Source organism: Schistocerca gregaria, chromosome X, assembly GCF_023897955.1.
Source record: "Schistocerca gregaria isolate iqSchGreg1 chromosome X, iqSchGreg1.2, whole genome shotgun sequence".
Classification (NCBI taxonomy): domain Eukaryota; kingdom Metazoa; phylum Arthropoda; class Insecta; order Orthoptera; family Acrididae; genus Schistocerca; species Schistocerca gregaria.
In genome coordinates this window covers 146184980-146202899 of record NC_064931.1, presented here as the reverse complement: position 1 = coordinate 146202899, position 17920 = coordinate 146184980, and the positions used below count along the sequence as shown (strand labels likewise).

The following is a 17920-nucleotide window of genomic DNA, read 5'->3' as shown; positions in this document are numbered from 1 at the left end:
TCCACCACATATCGTTTTGCAACGTTACGCCCAGATATTTAAACGACTTGACTGTGTCAAGCAGTACACTAGTAACACCGTATTCAAAAATTACAGTTTTGATCTTCGAACTCATCCTCATTAATTTACATTATTCCCCATTTAGAGCTAGCTGCCATTCATCGTACAAACTAGAAATTTTGTGTAAGTCGCGTTGTATCTTCCTACAGCCACTCAACTTCGACACCTTACCGTACACTACGGCATCATCAGCAAACAAGCGCAGGTTCCTCCCCACCCTGTCCGCCACATCGTTTCTATGTACAGAGAACAACAGCGGTCCTATCACACTTCCCTGGGGCATTGCTGACGATACCCTTGTCTCTGATGAACACTTGCCTTCGAGGGCGTCATACTGGGTTCTATTACTTAAGAAGTCTTCGAGCCACTCACATATATGTGAACTTATTCCATATGCTCGCACCTTCGTTAACAGCCTGCAATGGGGCACCGTGTCAAATGCTTTCCGGAAATATAGAAACATGGAATCTGCGTATTGCCCTTCATCCATAGTTCGCAGTATATCATGTGAGAAAAGGGCAAGCTGAGTTTCGAATTAGCGATGCTTTCTAAATCCATGCTGATTCGTGGACATAAGCGTTTCAGTCTCAAGAAAGTTTATTGTATTCGCACTGAGAATATGTTCAAGGATTCTGCAATAAACCGAAGTTGGGGATATTGGTCTGTAATTTTGCGAGTCCGTTTTTTTGTTCTTCTTATACACATGATTCACCTGCGCTTTTCTCCTGTCGCTTGGAACTTGACTCTGGGCGAGAGATTCGCGATAAATGCCTGGTAAGTAAGGGGCCAGTGCCCTAGCGTACTCTTAGAAAAACTAAACAGGGATTAGAGCCGGACCTGGTGATTTATCTGCTTTCAAATCTTTGAGTTGCTTCTCTACACCAGATATGCTAATTACTAATAGTCCATACGCGAGTCTAAAAAAAAAAAATGACTCTGAGCACTATGGGGCTTAACAGCTGAGGTCATCAGTCCCTTAGTACTTAGAACTACCTAAACCTAACTAACCTAAGGACGTCACACACATTCATGTCCGAGGCAGGATTCGAACCTGCGACCGTAGCGGTCACGCGGTACCAGAGTGAAGTGCCTAGAACCGCTCGGCCACCACGGCCCGCCGAGGAAGTGTTTCATCTCAGTTACATGGAAAGGACATTTGAGATTTGTTTGAATTATAATTCTTATCAAAATATTACGAGCACTACTAGTCACTAAAATTGTAACACCAGGAAAGTGGCACGCAACAAGCAGAAAATTTCCCATGAAGTGTACTGCATAATTTGGTATGCAAATGATTAGCATTTCAGTGCAATCGCACTAAAAGTAGAAATAAGGCCACCCACATACCGTATGCAAAGAAATATTACTCACAAGGAGACCACACGACAATCGGATTTTTGTATTTTTTTATAGTCATGGTACGTGAAGTTCGGGCGTGAAGTATCAGTTTGCCAAAGCAGTCCGATGCAACTCTCAAAGACTCTCGAGAAAATTGACTTTGAAGTTTTCCGAGTGTCTTTAAGACTTTAAATAAAGATTGTCTTTTCGGCTGGTTGCATGGCTCTGTTGTAGAACGCTGATGTGCATGGAAGGTCTGGGTTCCATTCCCAGGTGCGTTAAATTTCTAAACATATGTGCATGTTCCATTGGCTTTTCCATTCAGCGTAAAATCCACGATGACGAAAAAGATTTAATTTGTATTTTTTTTAAATTTAAATAGTCTTTATAAACAATCTTTTACAAAAGATCATTAGTTAAGAATTTAATTTTTGTTTACAATATGTAATTAGAAGTAAGAAGACGCCCTTTTTGATAAAAATGACAATTACATTTGATAACTGTGTATTTGATGAACTTTATATTTAAATGAAGTAGGTATTCGAAATGAATGGGAAAACGAACCAAAAAAAGGATGACCGAAATAAGACTCGAACCAGCGATCCAAGCGTTACCAGTCTGGAGTGCTACTGATTGTTCCACCATTGTGTATTTTGTATTTCACAGAAATATTCACAAAACATGCACCTATGTTTATAAATTCGTATCAGGTAGGAACCGAACACAATAACTGAGGCGAAACGTAACAATCTTACGACAGAGACACACTCCAACCGTAAAACACATCTTACTTGACGCTGTTATAGATTCTCGGAAAACTTTAGTACATTTTCTCGAGAAATGTTGAGTGTTGTATCGAGCTGCATTGGGCAATTGGTATGAATGTTGACTGTTTTTGAGATAATCGTGTTATGCCTCCCGTAAGAAGCTGCTAGTGCCAGAGGGCACAAATATAAATGATTAATTGGCCCGTACAACATACTACAGCTGCTTTACGTACCTTTAAAGCAAGACAAGTATACACAGGTACTAGGTCTGTTGCTAAAATGTCGATATATCGGTATACCGATATTTTTTCCAAAAAATATAGATATATATCGGCGATTAATGTTTCACCGATATAGGGATATATTAATACTGAAATGGCAATATTGAGTGCCGATATTTTTATTTTCTATTTTTTTGCAATTTTCGGTAAATATTTCAAGCTGTTCTTTTTAAATTGTAGTAGAACATAACCTCGCTTTCACTGTGCGAAGGAGTCTTACTGCTTTTTGAGCTTTCATCACGTCTAGTCTTTCTCTTTGACTGTGTGATGCAAGTGTAGGTGGCAGAAGGAAGAAGTCCAATTGCACTGCGGGTGGCGGTGTGAATGGAAAAACAAGACTTCCGATAAGAAAAAATAGCATACAATTTGCGTCAAAAACCAATTTTTAACGCAGCTAGTGTGCTATTTCTTGACTTCGGCTTTCTTCAAAAACAGTTGCTGAAAATGATGAACAAAAATCAGTACTGGTCTTTGGTGTGGCCGAAGACGTGTAATGGGAGATGCTAACGTAATCGGGGATCGGCACTACCAAGAGAACCTGCAACGTTTATCTTCACCATGCAATTTTGCACCACAGCTGCTAGTCTGCTGACGTTTGCAGAAATGAAAAAAAAAAAAGGTAAGTCGACATGAAGTGCCCTGGACAAATCAGATACTTGACGAAACCGAAAGAGGTACCCATCGCACAATTTTATTGTCCCACTTACATGCGGTTATCATTGTTAGCGAGGTGGTTATCGCCAAACGTGAACGTTCATCGCTTTACTTTCAATTCTTGCTCTAAGGGGATAAGTAAAAAAAAAAAAAAAAGGTTATGAGCACTATGGGACTTAATTTCTGAGGTCATTAGGCCCCTAGAACTTAGAACTACTTAAACCTAACTAACCTAAGGACAACACGCACATCCATCCCCGAGGCAGGATTCGAACCTGCGACCGTAGCACTCGCGCGGTTCCGAAGTGATGCGCCAATAACCGCTCGGCCACTTCGGGCGGCGGAGATAAGCAGGCTGTTGGCTTGTTGATAAAGAGAATATCTAATAATAAATCAATACTATAATATACAACTCTAAAACCGGCAGTATATTTACAATGTGCAACCGATGTTTTTATAGGACGGTACGTCGATATACAAGGTGGTCCACTGATAGTGACCGGGCCAAATATCTCACGAAATAAGCATCAAACGAAAAAACTACAAAGAACAAAACTCGTCTAGCTTGAAGGAGGAAACCAGATGGCGCTATGGTTGGCCCGCTAGATGGCGATGCCATAGGTCAAAAGGACATCAACTGCGTTTTTTTAATAGTAACCCCCATTTTTATTACATATTCCAGTAGTACGTAAAGAAATATGAATGTTTTAGTTGGACCACTTTTTTCGCTTTGTGATAGATGGAGCTGTCATAGCCACAAACGTATAAGTACGTGGTATCACGTAACATTCCGAAAGTGCTGATGGTATTTACTTCGTGATACATTACCCTTGTTAAAATGGACCGTTTACCAATTGCAGAAAAGGTCGACATCGTGTTGATGTATGGCTGTTGTGATCAAAATGCCCAACGGACGTGTGCTATGTATGCTGCTCGGTATCCTGGACTACATCATCCAAGTGTCCGGACCGTTCGCCGGATAGTTACGATATTTAAGGAAACGGGAAGTGTTCAGCCACGTCTGAAACGTCAACCACAAACTGCAACAATGGTGATGCCCAAGTAGGTGTTTTAGCTGCTGTCGCGGCTAATCCGCACATCAGTAGCATACAAACTGAGCGAGAATCGGGAATCTCAAATACGTCGGTGTTGAGAATTCTACATCAACATATTTCTAGGCACCAGCAATTGCATGGCGACGACTTTTAACGTCGTGTACAGTTCTATCACTGGGCACAAGAGAAATCACGGGACGATGACAGATATCTTGCACGCGTTCTATTTAGCGACGAAGCGCCATTCACCAACAGCGGTAAAGTAAACCGTCATAATATGCACTATTGGGCAACGGAAAATCCACGATGGCTGCGACAAGTCGAACATCAGCGACCTTGGCGGGTTAATGTATGGTGCAGCATTATGGGAGACTGGATAATTGGTCCCCATTTTCTCGATGGCAATCTAAATGGTGCATTGTATGCTGATTTCCTACGTAATGTTCTACCGATGTTACTACAAGATGTTTCACTGCATGACAGAATGGCGATGTACTTCCAACATGATGGATGTTCGGCACATAGCTCACGTGCAGTTGAAGCGGTATTGAATATCATATTTCATGACAGGTGGATTTGTCGTCGAAGCACCATATCATGGCCCGCACATTCACGGGACCTGACGTCCCCGGATTTCTTTCTGGTGGGAAAGTTGAAGAATTTTTGCAATCGTGATCCACCGACAACGCCTGACAACATGCGTCAGCGCATTGTCAATGTATGTGCGATCATTACGGAAGGCGAACTACTCGCTGTTGAGAGGAATGTCGTTACACGTATTGCCAAATGCATTGAGGTTGACGGACATCATTTTGAGCATTTATGTCATTAATATGGTATTTACAGATAATCACACTGTAACAGCATGCGTTCTCAGAAATGATAAGTTCACAAAGGTACATGTATCATATTGGAACAACCGAAATAAAATGCTCAAACTTACCTACGTTCTGTATTTTAATTTAAAAAACCTACTTGTTACCAGCTGTTCGTCTAAAATTGTGAGCCATATGTTTGTGACTATCACAGCGCAATCTATCACAGGGCGAAAATAGTGGTCCAAATAAAGATTCATATTTCTTTACGTACTACACGAAAAAATGGGCGTTCCTATTTTTAAAAAACGCAGTTGATATCCGCTTGATCTATGGCAGCGCCATCTAGCGGGCCAACCACAGCGCCATCTGGTTTCCCCGTTCAAGCTAGACAAGATTCGTTCTATGTAGTTTCTTCGTTTGACGCTTATTTCGTGAGATATTTGGCCCTGGTCACTATCAATGAACCACCCTGTATAGGACCTCTTACTTCCGAATACCTAACAAAGACTTGTCGAATCCATGCCACACAGAATCACTGCTGTATTTTGTGATCCAGGAGGACCTACACTGTTTTAAACAGATGGTCACAATATTTTGGTTCGTTAGTGTGTATTATGTGAATCGTGTGAAACGCCAAGTTCCAAAATATAAGCCTCACACATAGCTACAACGGTAGTCAGTACTGATCCATAGACTCATCTGGAGGTAGGCCATTCCGAAACAGTTACTCAGTATCTTTTTCGATTTCTAGAAGTGTGTTGCTAGAGTTAGCTCCCACTGTGAAAGTACGAGCAATTACTGATAATTTGTGCAACAGAAAACAGGAGATCTACCGTAACTTTAATGAGTCAGTTTGCAAGTTTACGTACAAAAACAAGACGAAGGGCATTGATGCAGACAAAACCAGTCGGGTCAGTAAGCCACGCCTAACGCGTGCTCCTGAGCCAATATGCACGACCTGGGCCCCGGTAGTGTGCCTTTCTCTTGCAGTGAGCAGTGCTGGGGTCGAACCTGTTTCCCTGGCTGCCAGTTCACTCAGACAACGTAGCTTTGAGCACTATTACGACAGCGGGGGAACGGATAACAGCTTATCTAGCGAAGGCAAACAGCTTGAGTCCTTCACATCCAGACCCTTTCGTCAATAATGACTTGTTGATATTACTGCAAGAACCTTCTTCTTGGATTCCGTGTCCAATATACACTCCTGGAAATGAAAAAAAGAACACATTGACACCGGTGTGTCAGACCCACCATACTTGCTCTAGACACTACGAGAGGGCTGTACAAGCAATGATCACACGCACGGCACAGCGGACACACCAGGAACCGCGGTGTTGGCCGTCGAATGGCGCTAGCTGCGCAGCATTTGTGCACCGCCGCCGTCAGTGTCAGCCAGTTTGCCGTGGCATACGGAGCTCCATCGCAGTCTTTAACACTGATAGCATGCCGCGACAGCGTGGACGTGAACCGTATATGCAGTTGACGGACTTTGAGTGAGGGTGTATAGTGGGCATGCGGGAGGCCGGGTGGACGTACCACCGAATTGCTCAACACGTGGGGCGTGAGGTCTCCACAGTACATCGATGTTGTCGCCAGTGGTCGGCGGAAGGTGCACGTGCCCGTCGACCTGGGACCGGACCGCAGCGACGCACGGATGCACGCCAAGACCGTAGGATCCTACGCAGTGCCGTAGGGGACCGCACCGCCACTTCCCAGCAAACTAGGGACACTGTTGCTCCTGGGGTATCGGCGAGGACCATTCGCAACCGTCTCCATGAAGCTGGGCTACGGTCCCGCACACCGTTAGGCCGTCTTCCGCTCAGGCCCCAACATCGTGCAGCCCGCCTCCAGTGGTGTCGCGACAGGCGTGAATGGAGGGACGAATGAAGACGTGTCGTCTTCAGCGATGAGAGTCGCTTCTGCCTTGGTGCCAATGATGGTCGTATGCGTGTTTGACGCCGTGCAGGTGAGCGCCAAAATCAGGACTGCATTCGGCCGAGGCACACAGGGCCAACACCCGGCATCTTGGTGTGGGGAGCGATCTCCTACATTGGCCGTATACCTCTGGTGATCGTCGAGGGGACACTGAATAGTGCACGGTACATCCAAACCGTCATCGAACCCATCGTTCTACCATTCCTAGACCGGCAAGGGAACTTGCTGTTCCAACAGGACAATGCACGTCCGCATGTATCCCGTGCCACCCAACGTGCTCTAGAAGGTGTACGTCAACTACCCTGGCCAGCAAGATCTCCGGATCTGTCCCCCATTGAGCATGTTTGGGACTGGATGAAGCGTCGTCTCACGCGGTCTGCACGTCCAGCACGAACGCTGGTCCAACTGAGGCGCCAGGTGGAAATGGCATGGCAAGCCGTTCCACAGGACTACATCCAGCATCTCTACGATCGTCACCATGGGAGAATAGCAGCCTGCATTGCTGCGAAAGGTGGATATACACTGTACTAGTGCCGACATTGTGCATGCTCTGTTGCTTGTGTCTATGTGCCTGTGGTTCTGTCAGTGTGATCATGTGATGTATCTGACCCCAGGAATGTGTCAATAAAGTTTCCACTTCCTGGGACAATGAATTCACGGTGTTCTTATTTCAATTTCCAGGAGTGTAATTCCTTCTTCAAAAGAGCAGAAAAACCAGTTAAAGCATTTGTTTGTCTTTTAGTGTAGGGTAGCATGCGACAATTGGACTTAAGCAGCTTTCAAACCATACAAGAATGGAACTTGAACCTAGAGATTGTTTTGGACCATAGAATTCGAATGCAGCCTTTTATAGCTGCACCGCAAAATGAGACTGCACCACTCCTCTCTGATTACCAATGGAAGCATGGGTAACGTGGTGTGCGTACTGTAAGACCTTCGGTACACACACCATCAGATTATTTGACTTGTCGCTCTAACAAAGTAGGCGATTGTCAGCATTATGTCTCGTGGTCTTATCGTGCGTGTTTATCTTCTGCCGTTAGGTCAGACGATAGAAATGACACTTGCACGCTTAGAGTAGCAGATTGACGGTGACCAACTTTAAACAGAACTTGATTAATTTTACACACATTTATGAAAATAACAACAATCATAAACCTTACTTAACTTGATTCTGGATGCTATTTACAACTGACAATCTGAAGTTCCTTTGGTCTTGGTACGTTAATCTTATTCTCACATATCTCTGATACTTGACAAAGTGTCTACACATTTCTCTTCATGGCTACGTACAGGAATATGATAATTTTATTAGGCACAGACTGAAACTTTACTATAGACTGGTACAGACTAATGCAGGCTGGTGCAGACTAATGCAGACTGACTAATCGGAGGTCTGTACACTCGTTATCATACCTCCCGCATTCAGGTATCACTACGCGAGTGTGATCCGCGAGGTGAAAAGCTTCTACGTTAGCAGCAATGTCATTGGCTGCGTTACATATTAATACGCGGATCGGCTGAAGCAGAATTTGGTCCGTTTCTAAGGCAGCGCCATCTCGTAGTGTGGAGACGGACGAGCGCTGCGCGTGCGCTGTTGTGCTTAGCGGGGCGCGCTTTATTAGGAAAGTTGTGTACGCGCTGACTACGTGGAACTATGTCCACAACAGGTAACATGAGTAATGGTGGAAAAAAAATAGACGATCCACCTCTTCTCCAGCATCCTAGATAGTGGATCACTGTCCAACGAGCTAAAGAGAGAAAAAATGGTTGTAATTTGAAATCATGTAAACCAACTGACCATCCTGAAAGTTTCAAATCAGTTTCCATTTTGAGCTGTACTCATAAATTCTTGCAGGGGCTTATTTATAATAGAATTAGCTGCTTCGTTCTGGAACATATCCTAGCTGAGCAAATGGCTTTCAGGCCACAGAGAATTTACTGTGACCAGGTTTCGGCCCTAACAACTTTCATGGAGGCTCGTTTCCAAGAAAACGTGATGACATCTGTCGTGCTCATAGACCCAACCGTAGCATGCGGCACAGTCTCGAGAAAAGGGATGATATACAAATTACTAAAAACAATCCGATGCCGAAAAACTGTAACTCTCATCGACACCATGATAAACAATAGATATTTCCGTCTTTACTTGTTAGAAAATGTGAGCAAGGAGAGGAAATTAAGTAATGGTCTACCACAGGGCTTCGTCTTAGGACCCCTATTATTCAACCTATGTATCTCTAATCTCCTCAATACCCGATCAACAAAATTCTGCTACGCGGACGATATCGCTCTTGGTTATAGAATCAAGGATCTCGGAGAAGTGTAGACAATTCGTACAGAAGATCTAGCCGTTATGAGCCCGTATTTTAGAACAACAAACAAGCTAATGTGGAGCTCAGAGTGAAACTTAACGGAAACACTCTTTACCGTACTAGTATCGTAAGTACCTTGGTGTCACTCTTGACCGCTTTCTTTTATACAGAAAACCTTTTGAAAATGCTGCTCTCAAGATAAAAACTCGTAACAGTAGTATTCAAAAATTGTGTGGAATGACACGGGGAGCTTCAGACGAAATAGACTCCATTCAAGAAACCCACCATTACGTCAAGCAACGCAGCTAGTAGCCAGTAATACCGGGGTGAGAGACCTGTGGGATCGGAACTGTCAACTTATTGATAATCTTGAAGAGCGTGAGTGGTTCCGAAAGTATAATTGTGATGCTGCTGACACAGAACTCGACAGGAAACTATGGGTCAAACTGAAGAGCTCTGACTGGGCATGGACAATGTGCAGACTCTCTTTATAATTCGGGTGCTAGAGAATCTCCGATTTGTGACAGTGGGCCTCCGAAGTAGGCAATCAAGCACATTAAAGCTGAATGCCCCATGAGTTCGTATCAGGGGAGCTGGAGCGACCTGATGGAAGCTGATGATACAGCTCTTATATGGATTAGGAACTTAGATATTGACATTTAGTTAGTTTTATATGTAGTTTTTTCTTTCTGTTTTATATACATATACTAATGTCATACATGTGTATTTTTAAACTGCACGTGAGCCATACGAATAAATAAATAAAAAAATATTGGAAGCTAGTGTGCTCACAGATTTATCCATTACGATGCCAAGTACTAAGTAGTCTTCGGTAACAGTAGGTTTTGCAGCTAAGATAAAAACAGTAAAAGATTTTAGGTTTACTCTGCAAAAAATGTCCTGCCGTTACTGGTATCTGGTTTAAAGAAATAGGCGAACTAGGTGATCAGAACAAACACCTTCAGCAGAGAAAGCAACGGACTTACCAATTTCCAACAAAAATTTGTGCGACTCACCTTACTTTCGGCGATCGTATGCGCATTACCAGCAGGTTCTGAGGATGCTCTTGCAAGTTTGATGTCAAAAGTGTGCAGTAAACTGAGTTGTCGTAAAGCAGGAATGGTGAAAGTGAATAATTTCGCAACCAATAAAAGGTTATTTAGGTAGCAATAGTTTGTTCCGTCAGTAGTGGGGTAAAGGAGAAATCTGTAAGTGTTTTATTATTTTAGCATTACGCATATACATTTGACTTTGACAAACAATATGGGATGCCGGATAAGGAATATTGAAGGGTGAATAAAATACTAACACAGATAGTCACAAATTTGCTTTATTTTCATTGTAATGTATATAAATAAACTCTAATATCACTTCAGTATCGTTCTCATGTGTTGTGCAGTAAAAAAAGTTTGACACGCATTCACACAGATATTAAAAGTGGTAAGAATATTTTTTTTTCCTACTTACAGTGATGCTCGGGGAACTTAACGCGAAAAAGGTTCGAGAGGGACGAAGTTTGAAGAATTTTCAATAAGTAGGTCTGTATAAAGGAAGAGCTAGAATATTTTTGTAGGCACATTGAAGTAGTACATACAGTACTCCCAGAACAGTTGCTGCATTTTGCGGATCCACAGTGGGCAAGAAAAGCGCGACGAGTCGACATGGCAAGGTTCGGCGATTGTGTGTGTGTGTGTGTGTGTGTGTGTGTGTGTGTGTAGGAGAGGGAGACGAGAGATGCTCTGACGCCTGGGACATTACAGTCGAAGAAAAAAAAGGAGGAGAAAATCTCGGCAGACTTCAGATATTGGAGGCTGCGGATTTTTCCTTAGAATTGTAGTGTCGACTTACGGTCTTCGAGGAAGATCGCACCATTTGTCTTTATACTGACTCGTATAGATTGCTACGCGCGAGACTGACAGATTTAGTGAGAAAGAGATTCAGTTGTCAGGGAATGTTTCTCGTGTAGTGGTTTTCATTAGATCTCGGTGTTACTACAGAAAAGGAAATGCGTCTCCGTACACGAGTTTGTGCCGTGGCCGTCTGGGAGTATTCGGAAGAGGGAAGTGAAAGACCGCCGTGTGGTGTGTGAGGTTGCGGCGGCAGTGGGAGGGACGCTCAGTGGTAGAGACCGACGGGCACGGCGGCGTGGGCGATGGTCTTGCCCAGCACGGGCACGGTGGTGGGCACCCTGGCGATGTCCTGGCGCACCGTCTTGAACAGCGTGGGCGTGTTGACGGCGACGCGGTGCAGCTTGGTGACGGGCTCGATCACGTCGACTTCCTGCAGGGTCTCGATGGGACGGGACACGACGACGCGCCGGGTGGAGACGCGCTCGCCTGCGGGGGCGGCGAAGGCCGGCGCGGGGGTGGCGGACAGCACGCGCGCGCGCACGTTGCCCGCGTCGCCCACGGGAGCGCCGGCGGGTCCGGCGCGGCCGAAGCCCACCTCGGTAACGCCGCCGCGCGCCGTCAGCAGCTGGATGAGGCGCTGCTGGTTAGCCTGGTTCTCCTCGGGGTGGATGGAGCGCAGGGACGGCACCACGTCGGGGCCGGCCAGCGGCTGAGCGCGCGCGATCTGCTCGAGGGGGGCGCCGTTGGTGCGGATCTCGGGCTGCGGCGACGGCAGGGGGCCGGCGGCCTGGTGCTGCGCGGCGGCGGCGGCGCGCTGCTGCGCCTCGTACTGCTGCTGCTGCTGCTGCTGCTGCGCGGCCGCGCGCTGCTGGGCCTCGTACTGCTGCTGCTGAGCCGCCGCGCGCTGCTGAGCCTCGTACTGCTGCTGCTGAGCAGCTGCGCGCTGCTGAGCCTCGTACTGCTGCTGGGCGGCGGCCGCGCGCTGCTGCGACTCGTACTGCTGCTGGGCGGCTGCCGCGGCTCTAGCCGAGAACTCGGGGTTCTCTACAGAGATCGAGTCGTCGCTCTCGAACTGCGCGGGAGCTCCGGGGGCTGGGCCGGCCGGGCCGGGGTAGGCGCCCAGCGCGGGGGCGGGCGTCGAGGACACGAACACGGGGGCGGGGGTGGCTGCCACGACCGGGGCGTAGGCGGGGCCGGCGGCGACGGCGGCGGGGGCGGCGACGGCGGGGCCGGCGGCGACGGCGGCTCCCGGGCCCACGGGGCTGACGACGGTGGGTCCGCGCTGCAGCCGGCTGGTAGGCTCGTCCAGCTCCACCAGAGCGGAGCCCGCGGGCCTGATCACGACGCGCTCCTCGATGTCGTAGAACTGCTTCTGGATGGCCGGCCGGCGCACCTCGAACTTGCGAGTGGCCACGGCCGGGTGGGCGACGTCGATCTGCTGCTGCACGACGCCGGGCTGCGCCTCGATGCGGGTGACGGGCACGTCGGCCACGCCGGGCACGTGGTGCACCGTGGGCACTGCCACGGGGGCGGCGGCGTAACCGACGGCGGCGGGGGCGGCGGCGGCGTAGCCCACGGCGGCGGGGGCGGCGGCGGCGTAGCCCACGGCGGCGGGGGCGGCGGCGGCGTAGCCCACGGGACCGGCGGCCAGGCCGGCGGGCGCGGGGCCGTTCAGGTAGGTGACTCCGGCAGGGTTGAGGAAGGGCAGGCGCACTGCCACCTGGCTCACGCCTCCCAGAACCACGTGCAGCGCCGCGGCGACGATGATCAGGTACCTCATGGCTCCTGCAAAACCGAGCGCTCACTTTACTCCAATGTTCAAATGTGGATGAAATCTTATGGGACTTAACTGCTAAGGTCATCAGTGCCTAAGCGTACACACTATTTAACCTAACTTATCCTACAGACTAGCCGCACAGTCCATGACTGCAGCGCCCGAGACCGCTCGGCTAATCCCGCGCGGCTCGCTTTACTACACATTCTACACAAACCTGCAGTTGCAAAAAGGTACAGAGCAACAAACGTGTGCGAGGAAACTATTAGCCTAAAATAAATGTGGGAAAGGAAACAAAAGTGATAGCGCAGTACCCAAACGCGAATTTAAACTGTAGTCCTCCATTTCAGTATCGGAACAACTACGCTGCTATTCTTGGTCTTAGGAAGAGACAATGTAACGGCTCAGAGCTCTATGGGGCTTAACTGCTAAGGTCAACAGTCCCATAGAACTTAGAACTACTTAAACCTAACTAACCTAAGGACATCACACACATAATTGCCCGAGTCAGGATTCGAACCTGCGACCGTAGAGATCGCCTAGAACTGCTCGGTCACCTCGGCCGGCGGCAATGCAATCTCTATGCATACGTTTGAGGTACTTTCTCGCCCTTGTACCTATCAGCAACTATAGTTCGCCTCCTTCGGCGAGCGGCGAGCCCGTCTGACTGTCACGTAAGGGGCCTGGGTTCGATTCCTGGTCAGGTCGGATATTTTCTACGCTCTGGGACTGGATGTTGTGCGTCCTCACCATCATTTCATCATCATCGGCACGCAAGTCACCCAACGTGACGTTAACTAAAATACTTCCAACTCGGCTGCCGAATTTCCCCATTTGTGGACTCCCGACCTGAACGTCATACGATCATTTCATTTTTCACCGAGTAATGCAGACTGTCTTAAGGAACTTTAGGTCTTCTAGTCTCATAAATTTTGAGCAGTATCCTTCAAATAGCGCAGTGTAGCCAAGCTGCATTCTTCCCGTCTTTGATCTGCGTTTTCTAGTCCTCTGTAGCTTATCCCGTGCGATAACGGGGTAGTTTCTTACGAAAAACGACGGTCGTTCCTTACCTAATTTTCTTTCACTGCACCTATACATTTTTAGGCACCGTATAGCTTAAAAAGCTTTATACTCGCACTTGGCATCAGAGGGGTTCTAGACTCTGTAATTGTATTTCTGAACCCATATGAACGACTGAGCCAAGCACGTACTTTTCGCTGTTATGTTGTTGGCTTATAATTTCATACAGTATAAATTTTTCTTTTGCTTCGAGAGCAAAAACTGTTCTACTTTACCCTGATTCTCATTGCGATAGTCGAAATGAACTACTAACGAAGATAAAATGTTATCTCCAGGTTTTTTTTTGCATTCGTTACACGTGAATCAAAGAAAATCGAATAAATATCCTTAGAGACTTAATAAACGAGTGAAACTTGTCATCTGGTCACTGTGTAGAATACATTTTTCGAGGTCCCGATTCCCTCTCTCTTATTTTTGTCTTGAGGAGACGGAAACCACTATTACGAAACCTCATTCCGTATTGACCGGAAAAGCGTTTTGCGGACGAAATAAAAAGTGAGAGATCCTCAGAATATGACTAGGTTTCTCACAATCGCTAAACACGTGGTGGAGCAAAATCGGGTGTACGTTAATTGGTCCATCGTGTCCCGTTTGGTGTTACGAAATTCTCCAGACTAATTTACACATTCTGCAGTCCTAGTTCAGTAGAACGCAATAAAAAATTGACCAACAGCTGAGTTCGGCGAACTGGAAGTTACCGCACCCCAGAAGGCTTGCCCATTAGATGTCCTACATTTTCTGGGTCACTTTCGAACCGACACCTGTACGAGCAAGTGGCCAGCGACAGGAATTAACACTTAATGCAATAACCGCATTTAAAGTAAGATGAACAGTATCCGTCCGTCGACGGCGAAACGACGATGTCCAATACCGTCACCGCCATGCACAAAAAAGACGAGGTCAGCGGAGGCACGTCGCGAGTGGCGTAACGATCGTCCCCCGCGGTAACGCAGTTCCGGTTAAGCGATCGAAAGCACTGGCAAAACTGCAAGACGAACCGGGCCGCAGCATCGCAACACTGAAATTCGGAGTCCTCGGCGGCGGAATGGCCGAAGCGAGCGAGCGGGCCGGGTTCGCCTTCCAGCCGAGCTGTAGGAGAACTCACCACTTGGTGCGAGCTACTGCTGGAAGCCCACGAGTGAATGTGTCGGTGGTGCGGTGCGCTCAACTTTTATACGCACCCGTCACCCCTCCCGCGCCACTGCCCCTCTCTCGCGGCGCGTTGCATCCATTAGAACTGGGTCGCCAGCGACAACGGCACCCGCTGCTGCCCGGACTGGTTGGCCAAGGCGCTGCTGCCGAGACCACGCCTACGGGACAGCTGAGCGGTGAAAGGCCCGCCGCCGCCGCGGCGCGCGTATGCCGCGCAGGTAGCGTAACGCCGCCCGCGAAATGGAAAGCGGAAGAAAGTCCATCAATGGAGCGTCTCCAGATCACGACACGCGCCTCGCGCCCGCCCTCCACCTGCTGTCCTACCGCCCGGGATGCGAACCGAGGACCTCGCGAATTGCTCACCTGTGCAGATGTGACCTGTTCGTCTTTTTTCCCACCCAGTTCACACTGGGGGTGCGAGCATATACATCGATGTAGGGTCAAATGAACGTATAATAACAATAATGACATTTTTTTCCAATCTAAATCAACCGGGTGATCAAAAAGTCAGTATAAATTTTGAAAACTTAGTAAACCACGGAATAATGTAGATAGAGAGGTAAAAATTGACACACATGCTTGGAATAACATGGGGTTTTATTATAACCAAAAAAAAAAACAAAGTTCACAAAATGTCCGTCAGATGGCGTTGGACAGCAAAACGTAATTGCTACCGTGACGGGTGAGAGGTACGCCGCTATGTTACAGAATCGCATCATCCCCACCCTGGCTGATAAACACCTGCTGGACCGTACGATGTTTATGCAGGATGGCGCTCCACCCCATATTGCTGGACGCGTGAAAGATCTCTTGCGCGCGTCGTTTGGTGATGAGCGTGTGCTCAGCCGCCACTTTCGTCATGCTTGGCCTACCAGGTCCCCAGACCTCAGTCCGTGCGATTATTGGCTTTCGGGTTACCTGAAGTCGCAAGTGTATCGTGATCGACCGATATCTCTAGGGATGCTGAAAGACAACATACGATGCCAATGCCTCACCATAACTCCGGACATGTTTTACAGTGCTGTTCACAACATTATTCCTCGACTACAGCCATTGTTGAGGAATGATATGGAACATTTCCTGTAAAGAACATCATCTTCGCTTTGTCTTACTTTGTTATGCTAATTACTGCTATTCTCATCAGATGAAGCGCCATCTGTTGGAAATTTTTGAAGTTTTGTATTTTTTTTGTTCTAATAAAACCACGTGTCATTCTAAGCATTTGCGTCAATTTGTACCTCTCTATCTACATTATTCCGTGATTTATTCAGTTTTCAAATTTATACTGACTTTTTGATTACCCGGTATATACTCTGCTAGCCACCAAGCGGTGCGTGGCGGAGGGCACAAGTCGTGCCAAAGTCATATTCCCCCCAGTCTGTTCCACTGGCGGACTGCGCGAGGGAAAAATGACTGAACGCCTCAGTACGAGCTCCAATTTCCCTTACCTCTGGATGGTGATATTTGCGCGATTTGAATGTTGGTGGTAATAATATATGCTCTACATCCTCGGCGAAGACCGGTCTTCGGAATTTAGTGAGCTGTCCCTTCCGTTTAGCGCATGTCGTCTATCTGCAAGTGTATCCCACTTCAAACTTTCTATGAGATTTGTAACGCTCTCGCGGAGGCAGTCATGACGCAATAAATTGCTGGTGATTAAAATAACACCACTATGCAGGCAGCAAGAAAGAAACGCCAGACCAACGCGAAATGTGCAACACGCTTGGATATGCAAGTTGTTAGCATTTCACCATAGCCACACAATGTAGATAGGGGTAACGCCATCTCTGTTCTATATAAAAGGTGTTAAAAAAAAACGCGTGACCGCTACGGTCGCCGGTTCGAATCCTGCCTTGAGCATGGATGTGTGTGATGCCCTTAGGTTAGTTAGGTTTAAGTAGTTCTAAGTTCTAGGGGACTGATGGCCTCAGTTGTTAAGTCCCATAGTGCTCAGAGCCTTTTTTTGTTAAAAAAACATATTTTGAGAGGCTGTAGTGTGGACCAAAACAGCACAAAAATTTCCAGAAAACATGGGCTCTAAAATGCTTACCTTAACAGCTAAGAGCACTTGATCATCTTCGCTATTGTGAAACATCTCTTCTACTGAACAAGTGCTCATAGTTATGTGTTTTAGAGCCCATATTTACAGCACATTTTTTTCTTTGTTTCGGTTCATACTTCCATTTCTGAAATATGGAATACTTCCTTTTTAACGCCCTGTCTAAACAAAACATTACGCAACTGGTTTTTCGTTAGGAATCTCATTTGAGTGTTATTTGTTTTATCTATATATTTGAGTCAGTAAAAAAATACAATTCATGGCAGCAGCCATTAAAAACGAATGAAAGAAAGAATTATCAAGCTACACTACTGTTAACCAAAACCTTGCAAATTAAATAGAGCCCGGAGTCGCAAGCAGATCTTCGTCTGTGTAAAAATTGGAAATCTGTGGTAAGGTCTTATGGGACCAAACTGCTTAGGTCATCGGTCCCTAAGCCTACACACTACTTAATCTAACTTAAACTGACTTACTCTATAGACAAAACACACACACACACACACACACATGCCGAGGGAGGACCCGAACCTCCGACGGGTGGAGCCGCACGGACCGTGTAATGCGCCTCAGACCGCGTGGCTACCCCGTACGGCTCGTCTATGTAAGATTATTGGCAATCCAGTAGGTTCTCCGTTCTCTGTAATTCTGCTCTGCAACAGTTGGTGATATCCACAGAGAAGTGACATTTACGGAGATTACTCCTTGAACCTTCCAACTACAGAACGAAGACAGCTGAGTAACCACCACAATATCAAATTCTGTTCAAACCCAGATGGGAGGTA

The 17920-nt window shown here is 47.0% G+C and overlaps 1 protein-coding gene across 1 annotated transcript; it reads right to left on the bottom strand.

The window, feature by feature from the left end:
• Window positions 1-10537: 10537 nt before the first annotated feature.
• On the bottom strand, window positions 10538-15112 carry LOC126298478 (uncharacterized). The gene is made up of 2 exons (XM_049989814.1): window positions 15033-15112; window positions 10538-12858 (listed from the first exon to the last, which is right to left on the bottom strand). Exon 2 carries the CDS (start codon window positions 12851-12853, stop codon window positions 11339-11341), a length of 1515 nt encoding a protein of 504 aa, XP_049845771.1. The 5' UTR covers window positions 12854-12858; window positions 15033-15112; the 3' UTR covers window positions 10538-11338.
• Window positions 15113-17920: the final 2808 nt, after the last annotated feature.